The sequence below is a fragment of the Nelumbo lutea genome, chromosome 3 (assembly GCF_056320005.1).
Source record: "Nelumbo lutea isolate HS-2025 chromosome 3, American lotus-T2T, whole genome shotgun sequence".
NCBI lineage: Eukaryota > Viridiplantae > Streptophyta > Magnoliopsida > Proteales > Nelumbonaceae > Nelumbo > Nelumbo lutea.
In genome coordinates this window covers 36,471,569-36,484,758 of record NC_142686.1, presented here as the reverse complement: position 1 = coordinate 36,484,758, position 13,190 = coordinate 36,471,569, and the positions used below count along the sequence as shown (strand labels likewise).

At 35.3% G+C, this 13,190-nt stretch overlaps 1 protein-coding gene across 3 annotated transcripts in view; it reads right to left on the bottom strand.

Moving 5' to 3' along the window:
• LOC148864239 (beta-1,3-n-acetylglucosaminyltransferase radical fringe protein, putative (DUF604)) overlaps positions 1–9,202 on the bottom strand; it is a 32,595-nt gene extending 23,393 nt beyond the window's left edge. For 2 of the 3 annotated variants that reach the window (XR_016109039.1, XR_016109040.1), the window contains exons 1-3: positions 7,935–9,179; positions 7,240–7,791; positions 6,675–7,061 (exon numbers count right to left, since the gene is read on the bottom strand). Coding sequence is in view for 1 of the 3 variants with exons in the window: in XM_088974711.1 (XP_088830837.1) it covers positions 6,951–7,061; positions 7,240–7,791; positions 7,935–8,933 (1,662 nt within the window). In the remaining 2 variants the exon portion in view is untranslated. Of the gene's footprint in view, positions 1–6,545; positions 7,062–7,239; positions 7,792–7,934 lie in introns of those variants that run through there. The other variant, XM_088974711.1, reaches the window with a different exon arrangement.
• Positions 9,203–13,190: the final 3,988 nt, after the last annotated feature.

Here is a 13,190-nt window from a genome sequence, read left to right as displayed (position 1 = left end):
TACCCAACATAACCTATGTGCTCAAATTCTATTTGGTTGAACCATTCTGCCAAATAGCAATTATTGACTTCCAAGTACAATAAGGAATGAGCTAGATTTCCTCTGTTCCCATCATTTGGTTGATGAGAAGACTAGAGTCGCCCTAAGTCTAAACACATCTAATTAACATGTTCAAGGTCAAAATGAGTCCCAAATGCAAAGCTCCACATTCTACCACATTGTTAGTGCAAGGAAAACCCTATCTAAAAGAAAGAGTGGCATGCTCCCTTTGGGATATATAAATACCACCCTCATGGCTCCTTCTAAGGCCATGGAAGAGCCATTAATTTTGACACACAAAACCCCAATCAAATCTCAAATCAAAGAAATCATCACTGGGAACTGCATTAATAGGTCAGCTATCACATCGGCCTTTTTGGCTTTTGGAGTTTAATGTGTCATGGCGAATTTGTTTGAACTACAATGCACACATCAAAACCCATCCTACTAGTATTAGTTGTGATAGCAAGTGCTTTACTAGGTCTAATTTTGTAAGGAGCATGACAGGGCACATTAACATGTAATTCTTTAGGAGTTGCATAGCATACAGTGTTTTAAAAGCGCAAGGCATAAAAAAGGTGCAAGGGTCAATTTGCACCTAAGGCGCAAGGTGAGGCGCGCTCCTTTTTGAAGCAAGGCGCATAAATACCAAAAAAATGCTAAAAAATAAAAAAAAAATGTTAGGAAATTCAAAAAAATGCCAAAAATTCAAAAAATATTAAACATAATATTACTAAAAAATATAAAGTTAAATTTTAAAATAATGTTTTAAAAAACCTATTATCTAAAACTAAAATACATAAACATAAGATGTAAAGCATATTCAAATGAGAATTTAAAAATAAAATCAAACATTTTCAAGCATGTAAAACCTCTAATCTCTTTTTTCACTCAATTGCAGCACTTCACATGGCTAATGTAATGTAAAACATATTACATTCCTGATTCTACGAGCCGCCTTTGTGCCACACCCCTCGAGGCAAGCCCAAACAAGTCCACATTAGGTCTTAAATTCTTAGTTTTCACACAAAAAATAATGATTTTATAGTTTTAATTGCTTTTTAAGAAGACATTTTATTAGGATGAATGAATGAACAACATTACCAAATCGGGGGTTCTCGGAGCTTCGGTATGTTCAAAAAAAAAAGCAAAAAAGTGCCAAATTTTCAAAAGGCACACGCCTAGGTAAACCAGGCATGTGCCTTTTGAAAGGTCTGCACCTAGGACCTAGGCAAGGCGCATACCTTGAAATGCGCCTCGCCTTAAGGTCAGCAACATGGCCTTCTTTGCTTTTAGATTTTACTAAATCATCAACATTACTTTTTTATAATTAAATCATTGGCATAATCTCCAATCTCCTACTTCATACCATGGAAGATTGCCATCATTGTCCTCTGATAAGTTGCTCCCCCATACTTCAAACCAAACGGCATTACCATGTAGTAGAAATTACCAAAAGAGATTCAAAAAGGTTGTCTTTGATGCACCCTACGTTCTAATCTCATTGTATTTGATACTGATTCTCGATGCATTACTTGCAATTGAGTCAACTAAGAAATCCATGTTAAGCAAGAAGGACAGAATCACCAAGTCAAACAAAAATCTTTTGTAAAAAAGAAATAATGGAAGGGAACTTGTGGGCTTGAGTTCAGCACACGGCTAGGAGGTTGAAAAGGATAGCAATCCCATGTGTAGATTTCCACCAAACCAAGAAGGGGAATTAATAGTGGCCAAGTGACACCACCAAGGAGTGTTCAGCCCTCAACAACTGACACGTGTTTGGACATTCTTGGTGGAATGACCACTGTTGACTAGTCCACCAACACCTGTCATCCATCAATTTAACCTTTCTAGAGTAATTACAGTGTTGAAGATTATGCCACTCCTTGTCCCATGCCGTTGATTTTATACGTTTGAGGTGTTAGGACCTAATGGCAAGCTAATCCCAATTATCATTTAAATTGCTGATTGGAATTAGCCTTCTGATTCACCTCAGCCATCAAGTTGGAAATATTAACTTTTCTTGCACCACATGCTATAATCCAAAAAAAAAAAGACTATTCTTGCCCCCCAAGGTTTAAAATGTCGTTGTTGATGGAAATCTCGATTACCCAAATATAGGACATGTCATAAATGTTGGATGGAAATATGTAAAAAGTATAGACATTGCGGAAATCTTGTGAAATATGTGGAAATATGCAATGATATTTTGTAAGATGATAAAAGAAGCATTAATTCGCCTTTCTAGTGACTATATATATTAATATATTATGTATATTATAATATTAACTTTTATTAACTTGTATATTATTAGTGAGTAGCGACAATATACTATTTTATATTAATATTTTTATTATTGTATTATGAAGAAATATTTTACATACATGCATATCTTTATGTTCTTATAAGTAATTAGTTTATTCCTTTGTTTTTGCTTTTTAATTCCTTTTTATGAATATTTTATTACAAATACTACTTTTAAATTATTAGTGACTTATATAAGTAACTTATAGTAATATATTATATATTAATATTTTTAATATATACATCATAGTATATAAATATTATATAGTAATGTTTGAATGGCATTTTTAGTGAAGGTCCATAATATTACCATAGACCCTCGTGTACTATAGCATATATATATATATATATAAAAGGAAGGTTTTCAAGCTACAGCCCCCACCATTCAGACACGTGGCTTTTTCATTTTTCTGGAAATTTAGACACATGGCATTTTCTGAGAAGTTGTTAAAGCCCACAGCCCACTACCACCATTCAGACAAGTGGGTTTCTCATTTTCTATAAAGCTAGACATGTGGCAATTTCTGAGAAATTCCTGCTAGAGCCCACAACCCACTACACCAGGCTACAGCCCCCACCATTCAGACACATGGCCTTCTCATTTTTTCTGGAAAACTAGACACATGGCATTTTCTGAGAAGTTGCCGCTAAAACCCACAGCCCACTACCACCATTTTCAATCCATTCCTAAAAAAATGCAGAAAATGCAAAAGTGGTTATCCACAACCACTTTTGCCTACATTCTATCAATCTCAATTAATCATTAACCCTCTACGTATCATACCAAAATAAAAGTTTCCATATTCTAATAAATATTGAAAAGCTATTTTTTGAAATAAATATTTCTTAAAATTTTAATAATTGTTTAAAATATTAATAAATATAAATTTAACATTATTGATTCCATTATGTAAATTTAACATTATTGATTCCCTGTACTTTTTTTAGTCGAAATTCCCCGTACTTAGTTAGTACAGGGTCATTCACTAGTTCTAATAATAAAGATTCTTTTGTAAGTGTTTTATATTGTGATGGTCTATGAACCATAGACCATCACCTCATAAGAGTTAAGACATGCTACCATTCACTTTATCTGAACATTCAAGGACTGAATGCTCACTCTAGAGTCCAACCCCACTCAACTCTCAAGCTGAAAAGGTGAGGAGAAAGAGCAAGTGCAAGGCCACAAGATCTATTGAATAAAGGAGATGTTTTTATTCCCCTCCTATTTCATTCCTTCTTTTTTTCTCTTATTTTTCATACGGGAACTCTAGAAGAGGGTTTGTGTTCTTGTGTACCTGAACTGAGACAAGAGGTCAAAGCTTCAAGTTTCAGAGGACTAGCTTCTTGATTCTTGCTCCAAAGAGGGTTTTCAATGCTCCATGGATGGTAAAGCTAATTGACTCGAACCCTAATCTAGTCGATTCAAATGTTCAAGCATGTAGGTATGGAAAATATGAAACCCTTCTTCCGTTTTCCCTTCTTTAAACCTACATCTCATGCTACACATGTTTTCATTTTGTTTCTTTTCAAATCCCTCTCTCCCTTTCTCATGTTTTTGGTGTTAAATAAGATTCCCAATGTTCAAAATATTAAGAAATAATGTAACTTTTTGTGTGTTTGGACCAACTTGGTCGACATTTAACCAAAATATCAAAAATGTCGAACGACATTTTGTATTTTTCCTAATCACCAAAAAGTTTCTGTCGCCAGGTCTTGATATCGGCATATGTCAGGCAATATTTCCAACATTTCCCGACATTTTAAAGCATGCTTGCACCACATGATCTTTTCAATAAATGCAAGCAGGGGAAATGATGGTATATGCGTTTAATGAAACATTAGAAAGCATCTCCCCCTTTCCAAATCTCCATAACCACTTGCCGAGCAAAGCTTTATTTAGATCTTGAAATCTCCTTATACCCAGACCACCCAACTCATGCCTTGGGATAAGGCATAATGAACTGTAGAATCCCTCCTAAAAACCCTTGCTCCATAGGGAGATCAAGGAGAATGAACAGCTAATCAATTGTTTGGAAAAAAGCTCTAACAGATCCATATAAAGAAGACCAGCATATCTAGAAAGAACTAAATCCTTCTATAACAAGTTGGTAAGGGATCATTTGAATCTCATGAAGGGGTAAGGTTGGTTAGATTTATGGATCTTCAACTCCCATAAAAGTTGAGGCTTTCATATGGCTGTCCATTCTAGAAAAGGTTCCCCCTTTAGTCAAATTTAAAAGATGAAATTTCAGGTTGGCCAACAAGTGTGTGTAGCAAGTTGTTTTTGGAACATTAAATTTAAAACAAAAAAGACATTCGGTCATTTTTCTTATAAATCTTCAAGGTCAATTAAGGTTTCCTTCACGATTTTTTGAAGATAAACAAAAAAAAAATTATTAAAAACGGAAATGAAGCATACAATGCCAGGTGATGAGAGATCACCCTCAAAAAAAAAACTAAACAAGAAAACAACCTACAATCACCGGACAAACACTTAATCTTGCCCACAATATCAGCACAAAAGACAAGAAAATAAACCTCAAAGAAACCCAACCCATCAGACCCCTTGCCCAAACAACATATCCCCAATTCGTTTGAAATGCATCCCTCTTTCCCCTCCCCTCTCCCTCAACCTCCTTACTCACTGACCATATATTCCATTCCCTTCTCCAATTCCATGAAAGTTTTTCTTGCAAACTCTTCCCCACCAAAGAAGAAAAGCCCCATAATTTTACTCACTCCAACATCCACCTCAACAACTTCAGTTCTTCCAAGTTCCAGCCCAATTTTCTTCTCAGCCTCTCGTACTTGATCCACAATTTGATCATCATCACAATCCTGCAACTCCAAACCTTCCTCTTGATCTGAAACATTCTTATCATGATCTGATTCTGAATCCCTAGGTTGTATTTCATTAGGAACGGAACCCCCCATCTTCAAAGAGGTTGATGTGATAAACCTCCAACTTCCTCAGTATCAAATCTATCTTTAACTTCCAGCCTCTTCCTGACGAGAGTACATGCATTATATGAACCAACTGATCTTTTTTTTTTATAAATGAAAAGGTTTTATTAGCAAAAGATTGACTGTTACAAGCTTCCCTAGGGGAGCGCGGGATGCAGCCTGACCCTTGAGTCCAAGAATCTCAAAAATTAAAATTACAAATCAGCCACAAAGAGAGAATCACTAAAAGCCCCTTGTTTAGCTTAAGACATCAGTCATAGCATTAGCTGACCTGCTAACCCATTGTATTCTGGTTGTCACATTTCTTGTTAGCCACTTGACTTTCCTTAGTATGAACCAACTGATCATTACTTTTTTTAATTCTTTTTGACTTCAAAGGGATTTTACTTTTTGTTTTGTCCCCTCTTACTGTAGCATCCAAACAAATTCCCTATCTCTTTCTCCCCAAATCCTTGCCCAATTTACCTTCACAATATCTCTTTACTTCTTCATCGTTCCAACATTGAGTTTGAGAAAAGGTTTTTCATCAGTGGCCTATTTTTCCCCACATTGTCACCAAACCAAACTTGTTCTCGGAATTATAATCTAAGAGTAGGTTAACATCATACAAAATGTAATAAGAAAACAATGGGAAGTTGATAATAATGGAAAACATAAAGGCTATGCAGTTCACATGTGGATGAAGCACTTTGTTGCGAGGAAGTTCATTCGTAATTTTCCTAACAACGAAACCTCCCTACCAATGTTTGGCACTTGTTTCCACCCAACATAGATCCTCTTTCTTCATTTGACCTCCATCTATTGGAAATTTCTTTGGCTTTACTCAAACTTCTTGCCCATTCACAGATACATTCAATTTCATAAGTTATGTTGCATTGCTATAGAATGTCTGGGCCTCAGAATAATTAGTTTGACAGCCAAGCCTATATACTTTCAATTAAGAGACCCTTGTTAAAGAGCCCAGTCTGTTTGGAAGACAGACCTTCATATATTATGAATTCATCTAGTTATACGAAAGAATCAAATAAAGGAACCCACTCTCCTAATAGAAAATGAATAGGATTACTCTAGAGACTTCTGCCAATTTCTATCCAAGTATCTGAACGTCTTCCATGACTTCTAAAAACTCATTTTCTAAATCTCAGCTTTAACTCTATTGCCACTCTGGTCTATCACAAGTATCATGCCTAAGAAATCCAGCATGTGACTAATATAAGAAATCAAGAAAGAGAAAATTTTGTGGAGAAAGAATCACTAATGATCATATTACCTTCCACAGTATCTTCAGGATTGAGTACAACTACTAGCATAAGCAACTCCATTAGCAACTGTCAAACATCAAATCTTAGATTATAATTAAATACCTTCTGAGAAAAAAACGAAGGCAAAGAATACAATTCCTGGGGCTGGTGTCTACATCTCCATTTTCTTTGACTCAACTGTGTACATGAGAACTTCCTCTATATATCCACAACCTACAAATAAGGCTTTCCAAAATGCCAAATGCCAGCTGATCATAAACGAGAAGTAAAGTTCAAATTTGAGCTGAAACTGAAGTACATTAAAGAGAAGTCCCTTCAGAATTGAACTTCATCCCAGAAGAAGAAAGAATAAACCATACGTCAATGGTTCATCAAAATTCACACAGATTCAGCAAGAAAACCAGAATACCCCCTCTCACATTGCCTGACTGTTAGTCTAAGAAATTGATCGGTGGTTTGGTTTACTTTGCAGCAGAGTCTCCGGGGCATCTGAACAAGAATATACAAGACCAAATAAGTCCCATACATTTTCAAAAAAAAAAAAACCCGAAAACGCATTACTATTAGAGAATATATGTGTGTATATATATATATATATATATATATATATATATATATATATGTAGTTTTGACTTGTGCTATATCAAAGAAAATCAAAAAGACCCACCAGATGCCAGGTCTTGCTAAGTGGATATCCCAGAACCTGAATATTCTGGACACGAGGCAAAGGAAGGGATCGAGGAAAGCAGAAGACCTTTCTTTTCAGATCATCACTCCCGTTAGTTCGTCTATATGTAGCCATAGTAGCATTTCCATCTTTCCATACATCCTTCAAGAAGAAAAGGATTGGCTTCTTACAGACAGATCCATGGACATCTCTAGTGTCGAAATCAAACTCATTCCTGTGACTAATTCGGTTCCAAGCAGAATAAGTCTGCTCTGAGCGCTCTAACTCCCGCGGAAGCACAATGTTTGGGAACACCTGAACAACATAACCTAGAGAGACCAAGAATGTTAACCGCCGGATTCGATCGTAACAAATTGACCGCTGCAAAAAAGCCCTGGGATCAGCTCTCATGGCCCTTGTAAAAAGTTTCAGACCCTCGAGGGAACTCATGCCAGAATAGAAAGGATCAACAGCCTCAACATGATGAATTGAGATAAAAGGCGCAATTGGGTGAGCGGAGAGAAGACCATGAGCATTGCCCCTGATATCCCACTGCAGATATAATATTAATAGTTACAACAACGATAAGAGAGATAAGAACAAGCACAAGATGAAGACAACAACTATAATGGGATAAAGAACAAGTATAAAAGGTAAAATCCAGACTGTAATCTGAAATACAACACTGCATTCACCTGATGAAACCCATGTTCTCTCGTTAAAGGAACCCCGATTTCAGTAATGCAGGCATGGAGACGATCATCACTACCGTATAGTTTCGGGTACCTCTCAAGGCACTCGTCCAGATTATTTGAAAGCGCCTCCGCAAGCGGATAGCTTATAGCAATCCCACCACCACCAAAAGCCATGGAATGACTGAAATAGGTATTCGCAGAGTGGCTCTCCGAAGGACTACCAATGTAAACCATCTCCGACGAATCGTACTTGTTCAAAACATCGACCAGATTATCGGGATTGAAGATTGTGTCGTCATCCCCCAATACGAACCAGCGTACATCAGATAATCCCAGCCGGAAGGATTCCATGATTATCCGCGCGATCCGGAGGCCGGAAGGATGGCCCGTCGGATTGGTATAGCGGAACCGCGAGATGTCCTCAGACACCATAATAGGCGGCAATGAAGATGAATCATCGTCGCCGTCACCGTTATTGTCATCGTGATCGTTGCTGAAGTTTTCTTCTAACCAGACGTGACCACGCATGTTCTTGGGACGCCACCACAGCTTGACGAACTCTTTGCGGCGTTTCCACAGCTGCTTCGAACCGGCAATGCCGAAGACTATGTGCTTCAGGGACAACTCTTCCTTCGCTGTGGCGATCATGGTGGCAGTACTTGTGTTTCTGCGGATGGGCGTTTTGATTGAAGGGGGAGGGGGACGAGAGGAGTGTGAAGAGAGAGCATTGGAGTGATAGTGTTTGTGCCAGGGGAAAGAGTGGTGGGGGCTTCCCTCCCAATCCTTGAAATGGTGCCAGCATCTAGTGGTGGTGCCGGAGAAGACGAGAGACAACCATGCAGTGGTGGAGATGAGGAGAGCCACCACAGCAACGACAGCAGTGCCGGTGTGGCTTTTTCGCCATCGACGGATCCGTGTTCGAGACAAGGACCGGGTTTGATTTTTCTCGTGGTTGTGGTTGCTACTATGGTTAAGCGGCATCGTCATCGTCGTCTTCATCGTCACTCCCAACGTTCATTTCCACCGCTCGCCACCGTGACGAGCGAGCGAGAGAGAGAGGGGGGGAGAGAGGGAGACGGAAACAGACAGACAGAGAGTGTTCAAAGAAGAAGAGACGGAGGCGGTCTGATGATGGCGGTGGTAGGATGCGTGTTGAGGGAGATGGGGATTCGGAGACAATGACGGAAAGTGTGGCGAACAGCTTAAATTTAGAAAGAGAGAACGGGGCGGGGTTGTGCGTTACGCGTTGGCGACAGGATCTCCAGCAAACAAAACTCGGCACACTCTCTCTGCAAGGCTGCAACTGCAAGCACGCGCATCCCGCCGCATATCGGGAACATCTCCTATCAATTTAGCAGATCTGTAATTCGGTGGAGATGTTCCTAATGTACGACTGGATGCTGTTTAAGAAAAAACGCAGCCTATGTGACATGAATATAGTCCGATATGCAACTGTAATTCGGGAACATCTCCTATCAAGACTGGATCTGTTAAAGATGCTGTTAAAGATGTTTCAATGCACGATGCTGTTAAAGATGTTCCCAAACAAAAAACGCAGCCTAAGACCGGATCTGTAATTCGGGAACATCTCCTATCAAGACTGCAACTGTCTATCGTATCGATGTGTGTCGTGCGTCCATCGATATAGTCCGATATGCATTGATACGGGAGTGTATTGAACATCCATTTAACAACTTCACCATAAAAAAACGCAGCCTATGTGACATGAATCACATACCACAACCCGCCTAGCGTCGAATAACAATGCATCTTTAACCACTAATCCAATATTAATTTCATGTTAATAAATGGAATACACTAACTTTTATTACTTAATATCTACATAAAATTCCAACAACCAATATATATTTATCTTCAACAACTCCAATTACAAATTAAAAAGAATAATATTTAAAATTAATATTTTATAAACTAATAGAATAAACAATCTACCAAATCCACATTTATATCAAGAAGTTTATTTTTAATTTAAAGAAATTTTAAATTATTAATAATATAATAATTATTTTAATACTTAAAATTTATTAATTTGTACATGATATATCTCAAAATTTGTATAATTTATTTATTAATATTTTGATTTGTATTAAATAACCATATATTTATTATTCACAAAAAAAATATTATTTATAAGATGTTTAAAAATGTAATATAAATTGAATCTATCAAATCCACTAATCTATATTTATATTAAAAATATTTTTTTATTTTAGACTTTTATAAAAATAAAATATTAATAATGAAATAATTATTATAGTATTTGAATTTTTCAAATACTTGTTCTTTTGCCATTATCTGCTTATCCAATTCCTGGTGTTGTCTTGGTATGGTGGATGGAAAGTCTCAAAGCTTGGAACTTGTGGAGGAAGCTGAACTTTATGCTATTTTGCAAGGAATCCAACATATTGCTCAAATTTCTACATGTCCTGTAATTTGGGTTTACTCTTCCTTGGTCTTGCCCGTGACTTTTGTCAAAGACCAAGAGTTTATTGTGCCACTCATCTCCTCTTTTTATCATGTAAACCAAAAGTTTAATATCCCAACTCACCTGGTCGCTTAACAATAAAAAAAAAAAATTAAACCATAACCTTTTTTTTTTCTTTATTTTGATAGTTACCCTTGGTGGATTCTAGATGCAAATAATACATATTTTTACTATCTGATTTAAAGTCTCCGAAAGTCCGGAGAAGGCGACGGGAAAGAAAGATAACGTTGGGAAGAGGGGAGAGAAGGGAAAGTCCCCTTTTGAGAAACCCTAGGTCAAGGTTACATGATCTTGTCCTCCTAGGGGAGAGTTGTTCCCCCTTTTTATAAGGTTAAACTAAGTCTATAAGGGAAAAAAAATAAAAAAATGAGACATTTCTTATTAAGAAATGTGATATTTTCTTTATGTTGACTATTAAGGGAGCATCATTAGGGTTTCGCCACGTGTCTTATGAGATATTTCACTGACAAACTTTTCTTTCGTTAGATGATTCTCATAATCAACGTGTGCTACTTCATTTTGTGACCCTTCTTAAATAGACATGGCGCATGTGATGTTATTTCTTGCATTGCTTGCCTTTACTAGATCCACGGGGCATCCCATCATGCGTGTAATTTTAAAGACACGTGTTTATGATATTTATTCCCGATCTATAGTAATTTGATACTTGTTTGAAGTTCATCACGGATTTGTGTGTGTCTAAAGCTCATTGCAAGTTCACGCGTGTCTAAGATTCCATCGCATATTTGCATAGGCTGAAGTTCATCACAACTTGTTTCAAGTATGAGTTCATCGCAAATGTGCGATGAGTATTGAACTCATTGCAAACGTGCAATGGATTATGATTTCATTACAAGCATTTGTGTAGTGTTGGTTTGACACCCTTTGTACTCTGATGGTCTTAATGACCACTATGTACCTACAACTATAAAAAAATCTACAACCAAAGAATGGTCATACTTATATTACTAAGGCCCCGTTCGCTTTTTGATAAGTTATTTACAAGGGTAAGTGCATTTACCCACGTTCTTATATTTCTTAAGTACATGAGACAATGACCATTTTAACCATAAAAAAGTCATTATTAAAAGGGGCAATTGTATCTCATCTAATTGTTGACAATTTCTCTGAGGGAAAATAAAATTTTCATGGATCCTACATAAATATTAAAAAAAACATGGACTCCCATTAACCAAGTTTTCCCCTTCTCAAAATCCTACAAACCCACATGCCTTAACTGATATCCTCCCCACAAATATTCTACATGAATTAAGTACAAATTTAAATGAAAGATAATATATTTAATATCACAAACATAATTATTTATACCAACAGAGAGCTGACTTGTTGGTGTATTAGCTAGTTTGTTCCAACTTTGACACAAAATAAAATCTCTTAACCAACACTTTGAGGAAAAAGGGTTAGGGGGAAGTATATAAATGATGCATAGCACCAAATCTATACCATATAAAAAAGCGTGGATGTAGCGTGAACTTTTGTTGGACTAAGATTACCCTCTATTTCTTTGTTCGAGAAAGACTATAAAAGTCATTTTGTTATAAGCTCTATGGCTACTAAAATGCCCGTATTTATGTACTTAGTTAATATCTAATTGTAAGGGTTGAAAATGCAACTTCAATTATTGCTTTCCACCTTATTTATTCTCCTTTCATTAAGTTTTATACTTAAGGTATTTAAATTTCATGTTCTCTTATTAAATCCTATATTTAAGTTATTTTTCACTAATAAATGTTAATAATTAAATCCATATCAATATTTTTAACAATATAAACCCATATATTTTAACATTGACTAAAAAACAAAACCATTCATTATCTAAGTGGTGGCAAAACAATTAAACTATCTGAATAAAATTGATAAACCTATGAAGTCATAGTAAGGTAGTGAAATTTTTAATATAGAAATAAATATAGAAAATTACAAAAATATATAAAAAATTAGACACATTTATGATGTTTTTATTAATCAAATTAAAAAATAAGTGTAATAAATAAGAACTATTTTTATTTATAATGAAATATAAAATTAATAATAAATAATTCAACTTTTGGGTTAAATTTATTAACCTTTTAATATAATAAATAAATAATAAAAATTAATAAAATAAAAAATAGAAAAAAATTTAGGCACATGTATAATATCATATATTTATCATATTAAACAAAAAGTAAGTGTGACATATAAAAAATATGTTTACACACAAAATTACCAAAAAATATAGCAAAAATGAATACATCTATAATTCTATATTCACAATACTATTAAAAATATGAATAAGATTATGAAACTTTCTTTTGACTAAAATACTCATTTTTTAATTTAGTCCCCATTTAATTGTAAATTGAACTACTATTTTTTTCACATCATTTAATTACCTCTATTTAAATCTTACAGTTTTTGATAATAAATAAAAAAGATACAACAAACAAGTAAAACATTACAAAAATAAGAGTCTAGCTAATGAGGTAGGCCTGCCAATGATACTTGAAATTTCACAACTTGATCCAATTATCACATATTTGAATAAGATGTATATATAATCCAATTTGAATTTTATAATTTACATCTGATTAATAATAAAAATAAAAAATATATAATATTTATAAAAATTTTAGATATATTATTATTATTATCATTATCATCATATAAAATTATTACATGCAAAACACGTACTAAAAAACAAAATAATTTATAGGTATAATTACCCCGTACTTAATACGGGCCCGGTT